General features: G+C 38.0%; 3 protein-coding genes, 1 long non-coding RNA gene and 1 other non-coding gene across 6 annotated transcripts; 2 read left to right on the top strand and 3 right to left on the bottom strand.

Moving 5' to 3' along the window:
* Positions 1–188: 188 nt before the first annotated feature.
* Positions 189–1,322, bottom strand: LOC140785508 (uncharacterized). Its single transcript, XR_012108470.1, has 2 exons — positions 951–1,322; positions 189–878 (listed from the first exon to the last, which is right to left on the bottom strand). It is a non-coding gene; the product is annotated as an uncharacterized lncRNA (long non-coding RNA).
* Positions 1,323–1,795: 473 nt separating this feature from the next.
* On the bottom strand, positions 1,796–6,370 carry LOC140787178 (hexosyltransferase GAUT11). Its single transcript, XM_073135964.1, has 2 exons — positions 5,837–6,370; positions 1,796–3,565 (listed from the first exon to the last, which is right to left on the bottom strand). Exons 1-2 carry the CDS (start codon positions 5,987–5,989, stop codon positions 2,141–2,143), a joined length of 1,578 nt encoding a protein of 525 aa, XP_072992065.1. The 5' UTR covers positions 5,990–6,370; the 3' UTR covers positions 1,796–2,140.
* An 873-nt stretch (positions 6,371–7,243) lies between these two features.
* On the top strand, positions 7,244–7,317 carry TRNAI-AAU (transfer RNA isoleucine (anticodon AAU)). The gene has a single exon. It is a non-coding gene; the product is annotated as a tRNA-Ile (tRNA).
* Positions 7,318–11,556: 4,239 nt separating this feature from the next.
* On the bottom strand, positions 11,557–14,170 carry LOC140786245 (COBRA-like protein 1). 2 transcript variants are annotated; one of them, XM_073134532.1, is made up of 6 exons: positions 13,901–14,170; positions 13,543–13,622; positions 12,835–13,291; positions 12,527–12,686; positions 12,163–12,440; positions 11,557–12,066 (listed from the first exon to the last, which is right to left on the bottom strand). In XM_073134532.1, the coding sequence occupies exons 1-6, from the start codon at positions 14,016–14,018 to the stop codon at positions 11,771–11,773; spliced, it is 1,389 nt and encodes a 462-aa protein (XP_072990633.1). In that variant the 5' UTR covers positions 14,019–14,170; the 3' UTR covers positions 11,557–11,770. The 2 variants fall into 2 exon arrangements, with proteins under 2 accessions (XP_072990633.1, XP_072990634.1); XM_073134533.1 differs by having other exon boundaries at positions 13,457–13,622; positions 13,901–14,141.
* Positions 14,171–14,298: 128 nt separating this feature from the next.
* Positions 14,299–16,058, top strand: LOC140786244 (small ribosomal subunit protein mL104 (rPPR9)). Its single transcript, XM_073134531.1, has one exon. It carries the CDS (start codon positions 14,352–14,354, stop codon positions 15,861–15,863), a length of 1,512 nt encoding a protein of 503 aa, XP_072990632.1. The 5' UTR covers positions 14,299–14,351; the 3' UTR covers positions 15,864–16,058.
* Positions 16,059–19,725: the final 3,667 nt, after the last annotated feature.

The following is a 19,725-nucleotide window of genomic DNA, read 5'->3' as shown; positions in this document are numbered from 1 at the left end:
AGAAAAAATATATATATTTGCAACTGGGGCTATTTGTAAGAAAGGTTTCTTAGGTTTTAGTACCCACAAGATTGGATTCTTTGAAACGGAATGCATTCATTTTTTATAACATATTTTTATAATAAAATACACATAATTTATATAAGATGCGCAAGGGTCTATTTTTTCTATTTTGAACCGTAGAGGGATTTTTCGTATAGATGCCTCTGCTGGCTGACACAGATTATTTATTTATTATCTTAAAAGGATACATGAAATAAAACTTAGCAAACTAGTCGGATACATAAAAACTCTTATATTAATACTATGACATATTATACTATACTATTACGGAGTCGCTAGTGATACACTAACAAGAGTTGGTGGCGGCGAAGGCGGAGACGGCAAGGGAACCGGTAAAGGTGGTAATGGCGATAGAGGTACTGGTGGTACTGGTGGTAGCGGTACTGGTGGTAATGGTGGCAAGGGGCCTGAGTGTGGCGGTGCTGGCACAGGGAGTACTGGTGGAAGAATCGACGGAGGTGGCTGCAATGGCGGTAGAAGGGGTGGCGAGGGTAAAAGAGGAATTGGAGCTGGAAGGAAGAAATAAGGATGTTGTAGCTCTTGATTACATAGCTTCAATGGCTTAAATGATAAGATCCCAAGAGAGAGAATTTTGATGCCATTCTTTGTAGTCCTAAGTTGTAGCCTGTTAGACGTGCCACGACTAGAAGGTTCCATGCAAAAGGGTTCGTTAGTGTTGGCTAGCTTGACCGAGCAAGACTTGATCGATTTGATTCGGTCGCTTATGACTCGGAGCCTGAATACTCCCTTCTCCTTAGTCGTAGTCGTCTTTCGGAAGATTGGCTCTGACGATGCATCGAGGCACTCGATTCCCACTGAAAAGCTTAAACATTTAGAAAGAAATTGTACAGTATAATGCTACGAGTATATAAGAATAACTTACTAACCTGAGATATTGAAGTGATTAGCTTTGGAGAGTTCTTGGAAGCAGGTATCGCAGTGAACAGTTCCAACGAGCAGAACTGCAGATGGGTTGTGCTTTGCATCATGTTGAGCAGCAGAGGAGATGCAGAAGAAGTAACAAAGTAAAACAACCAGGAAGTTCATTATGTTTCTGCCTATGGATCAATTTAACATGCAAGTTTGCTCAGTATTTATACAACTATACTTCTTGTGTTAAGAGCAGCAGTTAAACCGTAATTTGGACATCACTAAATTAAGTTACGAGGTTTAAGAGTATGAAGGCATGTAGACAAAGTTTGCAGCCACGTCGTGGAAGATAGAATCACATGCATGTCTTATATTGACACACAGATGCCACGGCCTTTGTGAGGTTTGTTTCAAGGAAAGGCACTGAATTGGAGGTAAAAATGTGAATTTGTTTCAATGATTAAAAAAAAAGATGTCAGTGGGATAGGAATAGGATATCTGTGGAGTTATCCACAGGTGGCCTGACTTTGTGTTATTCCTGGGATAAAGTTGAGAATGACGCATTACTTATCTTGGTTTGCTATGTCGGCAGAGAGGAGAGAGGGATCCGTGTTTGGATTTTGCCCAAGTACATGCTCACGGGTTGCAGTGCATTTCCCACCCAACAAGCGTTGGGTTGGCATTTGTTGATTAGGTCCATCTGTTCCTTGGTGTCAGTGATGAAGATGAGAGCTTTAAATTTTGATAGCAAACAAGCACGCCGTGACAACGACCAAAGATACGATCAAATCTTAATTTCAAGGGGTATGTTCTCGAGAGAATAAGGCATAGAAGAAGTATTTCTACACTGAAACTGGGGAGCTGAAACAAAGTTTTAACATCTTGTTGCCAAATATTTGCTATAAGAAAAGCAAACAAAATTACACTGATAGTTTCTAGATTAATAAACATGCTAACCAAAACTTGAGGGGGGTCCAAATGTATGTAAAAAATCTGGCAAGGAACTTATTCCATCTTCTTCCATAATGAATCCTCCCCAAAGAATAGTAATAATAATGACATTTTGATGTCTTCTCATGTATATAGTCTCCTTTTTGAAAGATATAAATAGGGGGAGAGCTGAAATGTACTAACTCTCAAGCTAAAGCTCCTTGATTGACTCACAAAATGTGAGAGAATATCGACCAAGAATAGAGACCGCAACGATTCAATACATGATACACTCTTTAACATATGGATGTGAGAGGTTCACATAGTGCTCCCATATGTGCTTGTACCTGCTGATTGCCAACTTTTGCCAGGGCTTCATATTCCCACTATAATGCACAACCGCTGCACTCTCAATCAACCTATCATCAATCTCGAAGTCGTGTCCTAGACCCAACACATGCCATCTGCGATCAAGTGGCTCCATCAGCCCATAAAATGCTAGAAGGCCAGCAGGAAGTGTTCCTGTCCTCCAAAGAGTCTGGTCAGCATTTTGATCCTGCCAGTAATGATATTGTGCCGTCACATTGCCCTTCTTCCATGCTATTAGATCAAAAATGTTCATCCCAAATGCCCACCCGCAAGCTTGTGGATCGAATTTAGAGTTGATAAGTGGATTAGAGAAATTCAGATACTTATAGAACCGATGAAATGCCTCTAGGCAAGTCTCCACAGCTCCAATCACGTTACCATGCAATTCTACAGAAAATAGAGCCGTCAGGTCCTTCTGCACCACAACATCATCGTCAAGAAAGACCACCTTCTCCAAATGTGGGTGTATTTGCGGAATGTAGAAGCGCAAGTAGTTCAGAAGGGAAGCAAACTTTCCATTGTGAAACTTTGTATCCCGATCCTGAGTTTTTGTAGTCAATAGCTGCTTAACCAAAGGGGAATAAGAAGCATTCAACCAAGAGAATTCTTCTATACTCCGAACTTCAACAGCGCAACCTTTGTAGTCATTGCTGAGGAACCAAGTTGTCATGGCCCGATAACTGATCTTGTTGGTGACCACATGAAACACAAGCTGTTGAGGGTGGTCCGCATTGGAGACCGTGGAGTTCACAACAACAGAAGTTGCAAGCACATTATCAGAGAATATGCAAAAGTGGTATAAGTTATTGTCCACAAGTCGGGGGGAATTCCTATTCTCATTTGAGAGTCTTTTTAGTGCTGGATTTGCAAACCACTCCTCTGTAAGCTTTATGTTTAAACAGTGGAGATTTTTGGACATGGCTTCAGCAGCCAATCGGCCAAACTCAGCACTCTGCACTATAGCTGCTTTTGCACGCTCTTCTAGAGAAAGGGCATGGTTCTTCAGCGTCACTATTGTAGTGCTGATATCATAGTGGGAGTCTTGGGCTTTATATATTAGCTGTGCTAGTCGACTCACTATAGGATGGGCTTCTTCTAGCGTGATCACTTTCCCTCCAACAGCCGCTTTAGAGAGCAACCGTTGGCAATTCCTGATCTGTGAGCTAAGCTCCCATGCAAGCTGAAGGTTGTGCTGCTCTTTTGCAATGATTACATAAGCTTTTGCTAGTGTCATCTGATCAGCCAATTGCCTGGCAAAAGATGTGCTGCTTAATAGTTCTTGTGTGAAATTCAAACTCTCATGAGAGATCTCTGCACTTTCTGAAACCTTGTCCTGCAAAATGCTCAAAAGGTAGATGTGTGAGGAAGTATGAAAAGAAGTGCATATGGAAAGAATTTTAACTGACGTATTTCACAATTTTGTGGTATGAAAAGAAAAAAATAATGGAGCAGGACTATTCTAAGCTTTGTGGAGAGCAGCAGTTATAGTGTGTGTGTGTGTGTGTGTGTGAGAAGTAAATAGGTAATCCAGGTCAGGAACCACTAACATGCAAGACTTACTCTTGATCTCCTTAAGTAAAACAAACTTCTGGCTAGCTGACAAAACAGAGAGACATTTCACCACCAACCAAATGAATCAATACAAGGATCTTGGAGGTCACATAGGCTCATGATTAGACTACTGCATCTAAAAAAGTCAATTAGACAATGGAGTCCACCAAGGCAAACATTCTATCCTCATCTCTCAGATAATGGAATCTTGGAAGAATGGAAGCACAAGTGCTTAGGTTTGAATTTCACTTACAATCTCCCAAGGACTCTGACTTTTCTTTCCAGATGATCGTCTTCCAGCAACACAATTTACCACAAAATGTCGCATATCACTTTTACATTTTGTTGAGTCAATGGCAAAATGTCACATTAAAACCAAACTGAGAAAAAGGCTTATTTACTCAACATGTGATAGTATGACACCCCTAATTAAAATATTCAGAAATGTTCTCATATTGATAAGCCAACATCTCTTCCTAGAGTTTAGTACTCAATTAATATTGGGGAAAGAACAGCAAGTAGGGTTATGTTAAACCATCAGTCAAGAAGAAAAAAAGTGCATATACAAATGGTTTATAAATGGCTGGGCAAGTTATCTTCCCTTCATTCTTCTATTCTTTCATCACCTTGTCTCTCAATATTCTATATTAATTTATCATCATGAACTCTCAGAGTTCCATTCTGTTCACTAATTCGTCATCTTCTTTTCTCTCCAATGTCCTTTCTCCCTTCTCATCTTCTCATTGACATTTATGTTCTTTCAATCTCAAATAATCTCCATCCCTCCTACTCATCCAAATTATTCCACATCATGTTTATATTTCTGTTCTCTCATCTGCCCAATGTGATCATTTCACTCAAACTACTTTTCCATCTGTCACTTCTCTTGTATCTTCTCATACATGAGGAAAAAAGAATCTATTTCTTTCCGATGGATTAGCTAAAATGTTTGGCAATCAGAACCACTGCATTATGGAAAAAAAAATCTTGCAAAATAAGAATTTTACAACTGCGTGTCTGGCTAAGTTGAATGTTTTCTTACAAGCTATTTCTCCACTAGAAGTTACTCGTAAGAGCACATGGGCTCTCACACTCAACTATCCTACAACTTAACATTGTCACCTTCAATGTATTACCACTATTGGAATCCTTGAAAAGAATTGCTACTTTATCCAAGTGTGTGTACCCTCTGATAGATTTATCCTGCTGAGGTGAACTAACCATAAGTCTTCTATTACTAAGCACTCATTTTTAAAATAGAGACATGGAGAAAAGGACTACAATCTTCTGACCTTAAGGAATAAAATTTTAAGTTAGAGGCAATGCAATGTCAAAATTTTGTTAGTTCACGAGTAATAAATTCTTCTGACCTGAAGGAAATCTACAATATCACACAAAAACGAGGAAATTTGAACCCATACTTGGATAAGTATTCAATTGTATAACTAGGTCTGCTTATCAATAAGATGATGTACTCGAAGTTTGGCAGGACCAATCATTTCGTCATATCATGATTTCTTTTAGGAGGAACTATCAATGTATAGTAAGTTCTAATAAAGTTGAATCTGAAAAAAGATTCCTCCCGATTTATTTCATCTACGTGAAATATGGATGTCATAACAGGTAAAGATGCAGATCCATCTTTTACTATGAATGGTTGCGAATAAACAAACCTGGAAGCGGTCAGCTTCTGTGACATTTAAGCTAATTAACATGACTTCGACTCAAACTCCTCCAATAAGTAATCTTCAACCAAAAAAAAAAAAAGAAAAAATCCAAAAAAATTAATTGCCGTATGCTGACGAACGCAATAAATTATCGCCACCAATACCATTCAACAACCAAATCTTGGCCTCTTAACATCCCGTACTAACAGAAATCCTATCTAATTACCAAAAGATTCATCATTGGAAAGAAATGCAATCCAGGAAGCCGATGAGTACACAAAGAGAAAATAAATTTTCTAATATAAATTTCGATGAGACGAAAATAACTACTGATCTGATCATTTACTAATCTAGATACAACAAAATTATCGACATATCCAACTCACCCGTGTCGGTGGATCGAATTGCTCCTGATGATGATGATGATGAACAACAAAGAGAACCAATCCAGCCAGCACAAAGATACCCAAAAGCAACCAGATCCAATCCGAAAGCCGCCTCCTTGCCGGGCGGCGGAACTCAGGCGCCCTCCGCCGCATTTCGTCGAACAACTTACGGCCCCTACAGCTCCCAGCAACCAAACCACGGCACGAGATTTAGATGCACTCAGCTCTCCCGGATCTCCAAGGCGCCTCCTTTCCCATCGATTCCGAATCGATACACCACCAAATCAAAAACCCATCTCGAAAACGACCTCCAGATTCAAAAAATGGCTTCTCCCGATCTCCTCCCCTCTCTTCCTCATAAAAAGAAGAAGAAAGCGGGAGATAAAGGATCCCGAATAGAAGAGAAGCGCTCTTATTCTAAGATTTCGCAAAGAAATCCTTGACAAAAAGAAAACAAGAAAATCTTAGAATGGATCGGATTCGGTGAGATCTCTCTTCACTTCACCAGGATGATGTAATAAGACTCCTCTCTCCACTCCTACGCCTTTTTCTTTTGTCCGGAGTTAATTTGACTTTTGGAATTGATCGATAAATCCTAGCCGTCCGATTTACGTGACGTGATTGATTTGGTGGTCCTCTCGGTTGTTGCTTATACTTTCTTTTGGGAGGTGGTGGTGAGTGTGATTGGTTTTTGGTAATTAGTGTATAGTTTAGTTTATACATGAAAGATGCATGGATTAATATTTCAAATATATAGTTAATGTATTTATATATTTCTATTAAACTAGGAAAAAATGGAAGAAAAAAAATTAATTCAGTTGATTTTAAATGGAATATTCTGGCTACAAATAAATGGAATTTAAGATAATTCATTTTATTATGGTCGATTTAATTCGACCCTAATAGTAGATAAATATGGTGAGGATTACACTTGCATGTTATATAATAATGGACCTGATCCCCAATTAAAATTAGACACTCTTGTTCAAGAATTACATAAGTGTTAGGGTTAATAATGCCTCATTTGATGAGTTGATCACTATCATTAGTTCTCTCAATTCTCAATTGGCCTCCCCTTGTCAAAGTAATTAATGATCAAGTGGATTGGGACATTGAGAGTATTTTCTTGGGATTGCCAATTCTTAGCAACTGGGGATCACCTACCATTTTTATTTCTTATTTATTTATTTATTATTTTAATTTGGGTTAATATTTTATTTTAAATTTTTTGCTAACATAGTAGATAGATAAGAATGCCCTCCATCATTCTCCTTTAGTGGCCTCAATAGTAACTTCTCTAAATTCTACACTGATTTTTTTTTTCTAATTTATTCTATATCTACTTCCAGTAAGAGAGAGTAATTAATTAATTTTTTTCTAAAAGAAAGAATTAAAACTTATCAACATGGCCTATTAGCTCAGTTGGTTAGAGCGTCGTGCTAATAACGCGAAGGTCGCAGGTTCGAGACCTGCATGGGCCACATTATTTTTATATTTTGCTCCATTAAATTTTTGACTCGATATTATATTATGGCAAATACTTCGATGCACTTTTAAAAATTATAATCTTAATCCAACGGCTATAATAGTCAATTTTCATATCCGGTACCGGTTTTCCGGTTCCAAAACCACATTATGTAAGAAAAAAAGTATATTAGTTAAGAAGATTAATTACGTGTGTTGTTATACCTTTGAAGATCTTAACCATTAGATCTTCATCAAAGTGATTGATAAACAATTAACTTTACTATACGAAAGAAGCGCTCTACATATTTTTTTTTTCTTCCGTTAAGATTTTTCTCTTAAATATAATTATGCCTTAATTATAGGAGATATCATTTAATATTAAATAATTTAAATTTGATTATTTGGAGATAAACTTCAATTTAAATATAATTCTCTATCTCTATCTATTAAAATTTAATTTAAATCAATCTTAAACTAACGGGAGATATATGTAAATAATAAAAAATAATCAAAAAGATAAAATATAATTAAATTTTCATCAAGTTAATTATAAAAGACATCAATACCCTTATTTTGATATATATATATACATTACTCTCAATTAATGATATATATGTCTTTTACTTAATAAAATATTAAGATAATATAATTATTAAAAAATAATGTGCAAGATTATATATCTAAAAAAAAATTACCTGCTGAACCGGTAATATCTTTCATTCCTATTATACCCTTAAAAATTTTAACCGTTAGATCTTCATCAAATTGATTGAAAAAAAATTAATTTTATTGCATGGAAGAAATCCTCTTATATTATACTTTTCAACTATTATAAAAATAAATATTATAATATTTTAAACACAAAATAAATCTTATGATTCTATAGTTGAGGGAGACAAAATGATATCGAATCAGGCACACCGAAGTTGTTACTTCCTCTCTTCTTTATTTCCTAATCCGGACATTTCAGATGTTTGTTATCACTGTCATATTTGCAAACAATTGCTATACTTTTAAGTTTTTTTCCCCTGTTCTATGAATTGCAGATGATCTTTATTATTTATGTTTGACATCACAGTACTAGTGTATCCTTTTTTATCTTTATAACTGTTACATTTGGAGGCATTGTTGATTATGTAGTTTGTGTTGTTTAAGATATGTTGGAAGATTGTAATAAATTATCAAATCCTTGTTAGATATTCTGCAGCTGATCATTTAGATACTCACACTGACGTCTCTTCTTTTATTGGTTATAGTAAAGGGGAGTAGACATCCTGTGTGATAGCTATGACTCTTATATTTGACACTGTCTATGTTAGCAAATGTTGACATTGGTGAAAAAATGAATCCTTTGGAAGAGAATACTGGAATAGGACAAGTGGAATGGTAAATTATATTGAAAACTATGTGAATGATTTTGGATAGTTTGAGTCAGTTTTCGCCTAACAACCGAGAATTATATTGAAATCAGATGTAATGCTTCATCTGAAGCTTCAAACTTCATATTTTCCATGTTGACAAAGTCTACTGTTCTTTTATTTAGTCTTCATCTGCCAAGAGTGATTGAAGGGAAACATATTGATATTGTTATTACCACTATTTCATCTGAAATCTGATGTAATTTCTTTTAGATGAGAACATAGACAGGAAGGATGTTATAACAGTAGCATCTCACATATATACATTTGCAATTTTACAGGTCTCATCTGTTTCAGAAAATGATCGAACGACGAAGATAAGAATTTCCCTTTTCGTGGTTTCTGTAGTTTTTCCAGTTTCTCAATTTTCAGTTCTCCGTATAGAATTTGCTTATCTAAATGGTGAAGATACTTCCAATTAATAATAATTTTTATCATTAACACAATTTGCTCATACCATCCAATGAATTGCATGTTTGAGAGACAACTTTCTACAGCTTGTAGACCAAATGAAACTGACCTTTGCCTTCCACATAACTTTCATGTTTGTTTGGATGCTGAGAAAGAATAGCAATAAATAGAAAAGAAAAACCAAAATGTTCAAAAGTTATCATTGGATATAGACTCGCTAACAACTCTTCCTCATCTTTAATCCTATAGAATAAGTGTAAAGGTCAATATAGTTGTTAGACAATGAATTGTTAATTGTCTAACAACTCTGCCATGGAGTTTAGTATGTTAAAATTATATTTATGCAGATGCTTTAGCTGATTCATAATGTCCTAGTATTACATACAAATTATGTAGAATGAGCTTTTAACTCTGTATTAATTGCTGAAGTGGCAGTGAAGTGGGATTCTTCAAGACTCCAGATTCATGGCAGGGGTACTGGAAGAGAATTGGAGGGTAAGATAGCAACACGACATGACTGGAGTTGTTTAAACTTTAAAGATTCCCTACTGAACAATAGGTGAGACATCAGTGAGAGTGATTGATGCTTTCTTCTTATGAACTCATCGTTTTCTTTGGCAGAGAATGTTGTCCTTTGTAACTTATAATTGTAACACTCTTTCTCAAACCCAAGGATAGAAAGAGAGCGCGACGGTAGTTAATGAGCTATCAGTTGTATAAATGGTTATTACTTTAAATGCTTAAGCTGATTCCAAAAACTAACATTTAAATAGTTATTATTATTTTTTATATTCTAACACTCCTCTCGCATAAAGAAAAGATAGCATGAGTCTATTCATACTGTATACAATTTGAATCAGGGATGTTCTTTTTTTGAATTAATTAGAAATTAGTTTAGTTGGATTCAATCTAAAGATCTGCTCTCTAAGATCTCTCATCAATGAATTTGCTGCTTTAAAATTCAGAAGCAATTCCTCCTCTGAGCTCCTTGCATCTTAGACCCATCTGCAGCAATCTCAGCATTCCAGGTCAGTGAAGCTGCCTATGAACTTTATGCTACTCCGACCGAGGCCGGAATATACTTACGGGCCGGCCAACATTGTCACCGGCGATGTTATTTACGCCAGATGCTCGTAGGAGAACTCAAAGCACAAAGTAATCCTTGTATACATTTCGGATATATTAGAATGATTACTGAGTCATTTTCAAGATTTACAGGCTTTTGATATGTGATGGCAGCAGTAACTCTGTTGGGTTTCAGACGTTTTTATGTAAAGAATTAATCATTGCCTTCTGCTATTTGCTAGTATTATTTTGAATCTCAAGTAATGAGTTATATTTGAATGCAACTATATTAAATATGTAGTCAGTAAATGCTGGTTCTTTCTGTTTCCTGAAAATTTGCCATCTACTGAACATGATATAAACATTCTTGGCATCACATCGGGCAGAATTGAATCATTTGTTTGTATTATGCTATGGACGGTGACTACAGAACTGATCAAATAATATGTAATTGTGCAGTGACATGGACTGTGACCTGCACCTACTCACAGTCCCTCCTCTTCATCATTCTACGACAGCATTATCACTCCTTGCCCCTCCTGCGCCTGTGGCTACCAGAACAAGAACTGTACCTCTTTCATTCTTCAATCTATTAACTTTATTCAAAGATCAAGTAATGTAAACGATCTAATGGTATTACAGAAGTGAAACGGAGCTGCAGTGCACTGGCATGTAAAGATCAATAACAAGGGCCAGGATCAATATCGATTGTCGACTTCAATTATGTGGACCCTCGTTGCTCAGCACACCTAACCTCAACAGATTTCCAGCTTAGACTACAAGCCCCTAGTCCAGTATGGCTCTACAATGAGCAAGGGCCTACTGCAATCCCTCTCTTAGCTGACACATACTTCAAATAAGAACTTAGTTCCTACAATCACAGATGCCAAAGGGATGTTTTATGGGGTGAAGTGCTACAACGATATGCTCATGGAGGGTGGCAATGTGTAGTCAGAGCTGCTGCTCCAGAAGGACAGGGACACATTCACATTCAAACAAGGATGGGCGTTCCTGCGGAGATCTAGTTTACCTCAATAGCTATTAGTGAATGCTACAAATGCCAGGTCCATATCCATACCTTCGTAGCTCTACAGTCTACCCCAGTAAGAGCCCATGCCACACTACCTGCCATTCTTCAACACTTTTTCTGCCTCTATGTGTAAACAAGAAAAATGTTCTACTCCCAGTTACCAGTGTAGAAAGGGTAGACTATATTCTAGAGTACAAGTCTAGGCATCAATTGTTATTTGGATATGAAAGAAGTCAAGAACCTGAGTAACTACCAGAACAAATAACTCATCTTTATATGAAATTTTATCGTATCAAAACTTATACCATCTGCAATTCCTTAAAACCATATAAAGGACAAAGCATAATAATCTCTCCATTAAGAAGTTTGGAAGTGGTTATACAGTAGTATTATACATTACAGCAGATACAATTTGTTTGGGTTAAGCATGGCAAACCTGAATTGGCTTCATTAGCAGTTTATCTGATCTCACCTTGTACTCTCTTCAGCAATCAATGAGGATATCATTAGCAACTCAATTTTGTTGAAGAAGTCCAAGGTCCATTACAAGACAAAAATTAGCAAGCATGTTAAGGCTGCCCAAAGGTTGATAAATGGAAGAAAGAAGAAGCCCCTTAGCTTAGGTGTAGCATTTGGTAGCCATGGATATGCATCTGGTGGAGGCATGACACAGTTATCACCATTGAAGTAGATGCGCCTTGGAAAGGCCCAACCCTTCAGGAAAGTGAAGGTAGATTGATCCTTCCGAAAGAGAAGTTCTGATTGTACATTTCCATATGGTCCAGCTTCCATGAGTAAGTCATTATAGTATTTAATTCCCCATAACATTGCAGTATCATCTAAGGCCAAAAAAAAAGAAGAATAAAAGAAGAACAAGTTAAAACGAATCAAAAGCAGTAAACAGTTTCAACAGTAAATATATGAGCATAACTCACTTATAAATCCATAAGGGTTTAATGGTTTGTAGTTGAAGCTAAAAATTGTAGTGACATTGTCAAAATTAGGGTGCTGGACAACCAAGTTCCACTGCGTGTAATTCATCCTGTAATTGAAATTTGTTATTGTGATCTTCACCCGCCAGTACTCCTTGTAGTTGAGTTTAACATGCCAATGCACTCTTATTGGGCACATATGAGATGTACACTGGACTAGAGGAGTGAAGCTGCTCTTGCCAGGGCCATTGATAGCCGAAGCTAAATAAGGTGAATCACCCCTGTCATAGTACAGTGCCCACAATCAATCACAAAACCAGACAGAAATCTATGTCATCAGAAAATCTTGAGAGATGAACAAACTCACTCCACACAACTTCCAGGTTGTGTTATATTATTCTGACAGCCGCATGTGCATGTTGGGCAGTTAACTATTGTGTCGTTATAGAAAGATGAAAGTGAGACACAACATGTTGGAGTCCTTTGAGCAAGAAACTGGGAGTATGTGCATGTAACATTCCATGTCACTGCAACAGTAAAAAGAATTCCCTGGTGAAGCTGTAAAAAAATTTATGAAGAGCTGCACAACAATTAATTAGTGAAGCTATCAAAAATGGCTAAAGTCTCCTGATAATTAAGAAAATTGGAAAAGTTAGGAATATTTCTACGACATACTGAGGGATTGAGTTGTTCTCCTTCCATCCTGTGTAACAAATTTGCTAGGTTTCACATTCTTTGCAACTCCACACGTATATCCTGGTCCTGGAGCTTTGAGAGTAAAATTTTTGGGTGCACGGACGGTCTTGTTGGTAGTCCCTGCTTGACCCACACTAAGTTGGAATGAACTTGCCGCATTCGCTGGATCCTGAATCCATGAATTCATAACTCCCCCTTTGCAGCAGTTGGCAATCTGCATGTTGTAAGGAGTTCCAGGGAGCAGATCGACGATTGTGGGGTCCTTCTTACAGCAATGTGGGACATTCCCTTTAAATTTCGAGCAATCACCTTGTTCTGTAGTTTGTCCTCCTACCATGGACCAGATGACCTCCTTCTTCGCCCATGTCCATCCTAGAGTCCACCCCGGTGCTTGAATATGGCGATATTGTTGGTAATTGTACATAGTAACAACTGCCTGGAAAGGGTTCACAGGTCAGCTTAACTTCTAGCTCGCAAAGAAAGAAAAGAAAGTAAAACAATGCATTACTAGTACAAAAATAAGAAGAGAAAAATACAAGAACTTGTGGAGGCATGATGGTTGCTAGGATTATTAACATGCAAGAATTGTTCATAATGGTACCCCATGATTTCAAGCGAATAATCGCAGGTAGTGACATGTCCTTCTTCTTCCACTATCGACGTGATATAATGGAATGTGTTACTTACAACATAGCCATCTGGAGTCCACTGCATGATATCCCATTTGATTGTTATATTTCCATTTGGATCAAGTGAATCATAAGCTTCTGCAACCCAAAAAAAGGGACAAATTTCAAGTAAAACAGTTGCAACTCAAATCATCTTCAAGTGAACATCTTAAGAACAAACCTTGATTAGGTTTAAATAATACTAAGATCACTAACAAAAGAAAAAAGGGGCCGTGATAATTGAGTGGTATTTCTTGTCAAAAAAGAAAAGAAAAAAGAATCTATTCAGAAATTCCTGTTAAAGCAAGATTTCAGAAGACCCAAAAGGTTAAAACTTTGAGGAGGAGGAACTGAAATAGAAAGACTTGGGCACTGACCTGTAACTGAAGATAGAGAAGAGAGGAGCAAGAATAGAGAAAGGGAAACTGCTAAAGGAGTGAAGTTTAAGCTTGATCGGCTCATCCTGGAGAGGAAGGAGCTGTGCCCGATAACCATTGCAGATTCCTGCGAAGGTCTTTACAAGGAAGAAGGCAACTTTCCTCTTTCTTTGTGTGCGCAAGGAGAGTATCAGAGAAGCTGTGGCTCTCGTAAATTTCCATTTGCTAAATCTTTTATGACAAGTTTGTTTGTATGATCTATGAGTGTTGAAAAGGTGCCACGCCCACGCACAAGTTAAAGAGACAAAAAGAAAAAGATGACCTTTCTCCCTTTCACTTTTAGTTAGTCTTCGTGGGCCTATTTATTGGGCTTGGCCCATTTAATTCCTTCTAGGGTTTTAGAGCCATCCTCTCTCCATTTCACATCTTTGTTCTTCCCAAACCCAAGAAAATGTGGCGACGCCCCACCCATCTCCGCCTCCTCCTCCGCCTCCTCCCTTCTCCTCCTCCTCCGCCGCTCCAGCCGGTGCCAGTGCCAGTGCCGGCCCCGGCGTTACTCATCTTCCAACGCTTCCTCTCCAGCACCCCCACCAAGACTTCCTCCTCCGCCTCACCTTCTGATATCGCCCGCTCTATCTCTGACGACCTCATTAAGCTCTCCTCTGCTTCCTCTTCCTCTTCCTCCTTCTCCTCTCTCGCATCCCACTTCTCCCTCCATTTCTCTGACGTCAACTTCACCACGGCGCTCCTCCGCGACGTCCTCATCCTCTCACCCTCCTCCGGCCGCGCGGCTGTCGATCTCTTCCGCTACCTCGTCCGCCAACGCGGCTTCCACCCCTCCGACGCCTCCCTCTCCCTCCTCGTCCACCACCTCGCCGCACGCCGCGACTTCAAGTCCGTGTCCTCCCTCCTCCTCTCTGACTTCCCCCGATTTGCCGGGCACCTCTCCTTCTCCGCGGCCCTTCTCCAACTCTCCCGCGCCGGTCGCCCCTCCCAAGCGATTTCCTTCTTCTCCTCTCTCCCCGCCGAACACCGCGGCCTCCCCGCGCTCTCTGCACTCGTCGCCGCGCTCGCCGACAATGGATACCCTGGCCACGCCGAGCGCGCCGTGAAGCAATTCGCAGACGAAATATTCCCGAACGATGAGATCTGCACTACGCTTATCCGGGGTTGGTCCGCCGCGGGGAAGCTCGACGAAGCCCTCCGTCTTCTTGGTGAGGCTCGCCGCGGTGGGTTTGATCCGACCACCCCGGCGTATAATTCCATTCTTGATTGCGTCTGCCGGCTCTGCCGGAAGAAGGATCCTCTCCGGCTTCAGGCAGAAGCAGAAAGGTTCCTTCTTGATATGGAGGCTGCCGGAATTCCCCGTGATGCGGAGACCTTTAGAGTTCTTATCACTAACTTATGCAAGATTCGGAAGACGGAGGACGCATTGAAGTTGTTTCGCAAAATGAGCGAATGGGGTTGCTCGCCGGATGCAGAGACTTACCTTGTGCTCATTAGAAGCTTGTATCAGGCTGCTAGAGTTTCTGAGGGGGACGAGATGATTGGGTGGATGAGGTCGGCAGGGCTCGGGGATAAACTTGATAGGAAGGCATATTATGGATTTGTAAAGATCTTGTGTGGCATTGAGCGGGTGGAGCATGCCATCAAGGTGTTTCGGATGATGAAGGGCTATGGGCATGCGCCGGGCGTCAAGACCTATGACTTGTTGATAGGGAAGTTGGCGACGCAGAATCAGGGAGATAGGGCGAATGCATTGTTCAAAGAGGCGGTGGCACGGGGCGTTCCAGCAACGCAGACAGTGTACAAGGTCGAGCCGAGGTATGTCAAGGTGAAGAAGGAGAAGAAGGTGAAAAAGAGGCTTACTTTACCAGAGAAGATGGTGAAGAAGAGGAGAAGGCTTAAGAAGCTCCGGTTGAGCTTTGTGAGGAAGTCGAGGTCTCTTCGAAGAGCTATTTAATTGCAAACTATGATGTTCGTATCGTTTCATCTATATAACTCCCATTTTCTGTTCTTTACCTTTTGTTCTCTTGAATTATGAAATTTTTGGATGTTATTGCCATTGAGCTTGTCTGGGAACAATATTTCTGCTACCTAGATGATTCGGCATGGAAATAATAAGAATCAGCATCTGGCAAGTGGCAAGCTCGGCAAATTGAAGGTGTGCAGGTTTTTACTTTTTATTTTTAAGTTTTATATATTCATTAAATTCACTTGTCTTGTGTTTCCCTTTGCATGTAATGTTCCTTTTCATTCTTATAAGTTCATCATCATTGAGGTTATTTTTTATTTATCAATTTTTATTGCATTTGAAAGGGTTGTTTAGCCATAAATGCCTGTGGGAACATATCTTACATCATTATTCATTTACGGCCAACCCTTAGATATGCCTTCTTTCACCCTGTCTTGCTTCCTTGCTCCTGTGATCTTTTTCTAGGATTTGCATTTGTAATTGGCTAATTCCATATCATGTGTTTCATTTCATTAACTTTCTCAGCATGTTATGGAACTTATATGCTGAGACCTGTTTGGTTTGGGATTTGGTATTATCAGTGTTGTGATACAAATCCTAACTTGGAATAGAATTCTAAGAATTTTCTGATATACCCCATGGATTATAATGTCTGGGATTTGGTAAATTGTATATTCTTTTCTTCCAGAAGATTCAAAAACTTCCAATTTGCATTTCTAGCAGAAAAATGTATGCTTGGTAGGGATTGTGAAAATACACATTTCAATCCTAGTAATTCCTGCTCGGAGCCATAGTCTAACTGCTAGTTTAGCTTCTGTTGACACTTAGTATGTATCTTAATTGCATACACCAGGTGGCATCTTTCCAGTCTTCAGCAAAGATCATCTGAAATTGATGTCCTACTCTCTGATACTGTTAATGCCATGAACATTTTATATAAGTCTTACACTTTCCTTCCTCAGTGATAATTGTTAGTACTTCAATGTCATCTGCCTTCTTCATTGGGAAGCACTGCATTTACATCCTTTATTTCTATTTGCATTTCTCCCATTTGCTAAGTAAGAAGGCATCCAGTATTGTTGACTTCATGACATAAGTATAGCTGGTTCTTATCAAGTTTGCTTGAATCCTCTGTTCTGTAGATTTTTGAGGTAGCTTGGGATTTTGTTTCCGAAGGCCGGTTATGGATATGTATTATAGGATATTTTGGTCTGATAGGTCCTAGCCCTATTTACATGGCTAAAAGATTCTTTTTTTGTTTTTTCTGTAATTGTTCATGGAAGATTATGCATCACTCAATAGTGAAGATTCTTCCGCTACTCAAATTTAACTTTTTTCTGTCATCGCTGGTTGTCAATATTTTAGTTCAACTAGAAACAAGCTTTTAAACCTGCATTAGTAATCATGCTACAAGAGATTATCTGCTCCAAGTCACAATAGTATCACTTTTGTATCTACTATTATTTACGGTATCATATAAGGCTTTGCATACTTAGTTTACCATTTGAAAAATGATCTATGGTCCCTTCAAATCGATTTTTTTTTTTTTGGTTAAATCTTCTATTGTAATACCATCCAATGATTATACAGGTATAGTTTCCCAGTAATGGGCTTTTGACTAGTTTTGTCGCCTACTTTATTTTCTAGTATTACCTTTTTCTTGATCTTCCATTTCTCTTTTGAAAAGAAAAAGAGAATTTCTATTGATTGGCTGATTCAGTAACAAAAGATAGAGATTTCAAAGGCCAAAATCTTGTTGATTTTTTTGGTGGTTTTGTCAACTAATTATATTTGATAAGTTATTTGCCTTCTGGTCATCTTTTTAATATATATATATATATATATATATATATATATATAAATGTATATATTTGATAAGTAATTTCTGAAGTAGTTTTCGAATATATATATACATTTTCAGGCAAGAAGAGAGTTTTCAAAGAATATGATTATTTTGAGGAACTTGCAACGACAAACATACTACTTCAGAAACTAAGTGTCTAACTGGGAACTTCTATATGATGCTTACTAGAATTAGGTGATGCAACTATATTTATTATTTTTCATGTTCTTTTTCATTGAACTTGATGTTCACTAGCAGTGCATGTTTGCCTTCAAATTTGACATGTTTCCAGAATTGTATCCTTCCATCACTGATTATATTCTATAGAACATGATGAAGAAGGTGAAGAGAGATGGTCGTTTGTTGTTTTCCAGAGAATGTTCTGTATTACTGCTCTGATGTTTGGTGTTATAATCTGACATTGCAAGCGAATACGAATTAATTATTTGTTCTGAGGTAGTAGGTTCATGTACTTTTCTTGATTAATCTCCTTGGATCAATTTAAAGTGTGATGTAATAAAGTAATCTCCTATCTATATCTCCTGTGAATTTTGGGGTTTATTAGATGGCTCACGTGACACAGATACTGAGCAGAATAACGAGACAGAGTTCACAGTTGAATGGCTGTGATCTTATGAGAAAAATTAAGACTGTCAATGGAATCAAGAAATATATAACTTGATAAATGTTTGGAATTTTTTTTTTCTTTTGTTTGAATTAACCCCCATATTTAATAACCAAACACTATTATTTTTTAAGTTCAAGAGGTGAGAGAAAATTCACTTCCTATAGTTTTGGGCTCGGCCCTCCATCCACAAGAGGATAATTAAAACCTCCATGGGTTTTATTCCCATGGATTTTAATTTTATTATGAGTTGCTCGAGATTGATTATAAAATTAAAGCACACGAAATTGCTTGAGATTAATGAGTTATGCTTCACATTCTAAACTATTCACGCTTTCTTTGGCACATTTTTAGCTCTAACCAATTCAGTCATCTCTTTCATACTTCAACCTAACAAGTTGCCACACCAACTGCATGCCAGAGATTGATGCATACAATTCACATTGCCAGAATCAAAGGATTCTTAATGACTACAAGATGCTTATAATCTATACAATAAGCTCAGGGTATGTATCTTGCACACTGAAAAGTACTTCATAAGAACATAGTTTGTTCCACATGACACTACCACATTGCACTAGTATTTTAGTTAAAGAATTAGTTCATCATCTAACAAAAACTCGATCGCATCTTTGCACAATGGATGGAGTAACAAGGGGATGAGATTGAGTATATGTATGATTAGCATAACTATGACATGGCTTGCAATAATATTAGGTTGCCACAAGTACCCACAGAATTGGTTCTTTTGCTCCTTTACAAGTGGATAAGAGTGCTTATGATGATGATGATGATGATGATGATGATGATAATGATGTGTTCATATGCTTTAATTAGAGGCATTCATTCATATCATGCATACTACTTTAGAGTTGGCAGGATCCTTTCAAGTTTCAAGCTTTAAGGAAAGATGAAATATGTTTATCCATCAAAGCCTATTATTCTGCGCAGCAAAAGGCGAGCATTATTGTTTGATACATGTCATGCTTCACTCATGAGGATAAGATTTCCTAAGGTTGTTCATATGTTCATATCATTGAAATGATAGCCTAAGTATCACAGGGTTAAGGTGCATAAATCCTCTCCCTAGTATACCTAATGTTACATGATTACTGCATTCAAATCATTGGCACCAAGATCAACTGCCCCTTAGCAAGTGAATTATTAATTTAGAATGCAGAAGCTTCAGGGATGCGCGGTTGTGGTTAATCTACTAAATGAGTTGCCTAATAGTGTTAAGTCATGCTGGCATCACTAGTTAGGATATTAACACTCTTGTGTGCTGAATGATATCTTGATTCCACTAACACTTCTAGGATCAAGAACATGATCCTGTAGCATGCATGCTTGCTTTAAATAGAATCTATTCTCCAAACAACAAG

The sequence above is a fragment of the Typha latifolia genome, chromosome 4, assembly GCF_019914945.1.
Source record: "Typha latifolia isolate L0001 chromosome 4, TyphaL0001v2, whole genome shotgun sequence".
Classification (NCBI taxonomy): Eukaryota; Viridiplantae; Streptophyta; class Magnoliopsida; order Poales; family Typhaceae; genus Typha; species Typha latifolia.
Note: the sequence above shows the minus strand (reverse complement) of the source record. Positions and strands in the feature narration are given on the sequence as shown.

Excerpts from the sequence above, each read along its gene's own strand:
- LOC140786245 (XM_073134532.1), bottom strand. The coding sequence starts at position 14,018 with ATGGTTATCGGGCACAGCTCCTTCCTCTCCAGGATGAGCCGATCAAGC. Across the intron at positions 12,687-12,834 it reads GAGAACAACTCAATCCCTCA|TGACATGGAATGTTACATGC; the intron begins GTATGTCGTAGA and ends TTACTGTTGCAG. Across the intron at positions 12,441-12,526 it reads CAACCTGGAAGTTGTGTGGA|GGGTGATTCACCTTATTTAG; the intron begins GTGAGTTTGTTC and ends GTACTATGACAG.
- LOC140786244 (XM_073134531.1), top strand. The coding sequence starts at position 14,352 with ATGTGGCGACGCCCCACCCATCTCCGCCTCCTCCTCCGCCTCCTCCCT.
- LOC140787178 (XM_073135964.1), bottom strand. The coding sequence starts at position 5,989 with ATGCGGCGGAGGGCGCCTGAGTTCCGCCGCCCGGCAAGGAGGCGGCTT. Across the intron at positions 3,566-5,836 it reads AATTCGATCCACCGACACGG|GACAAGGTTTCAGAAAGTGC; the intron begins GTGAGTTGGATA and ends AGCATTTTGCAG.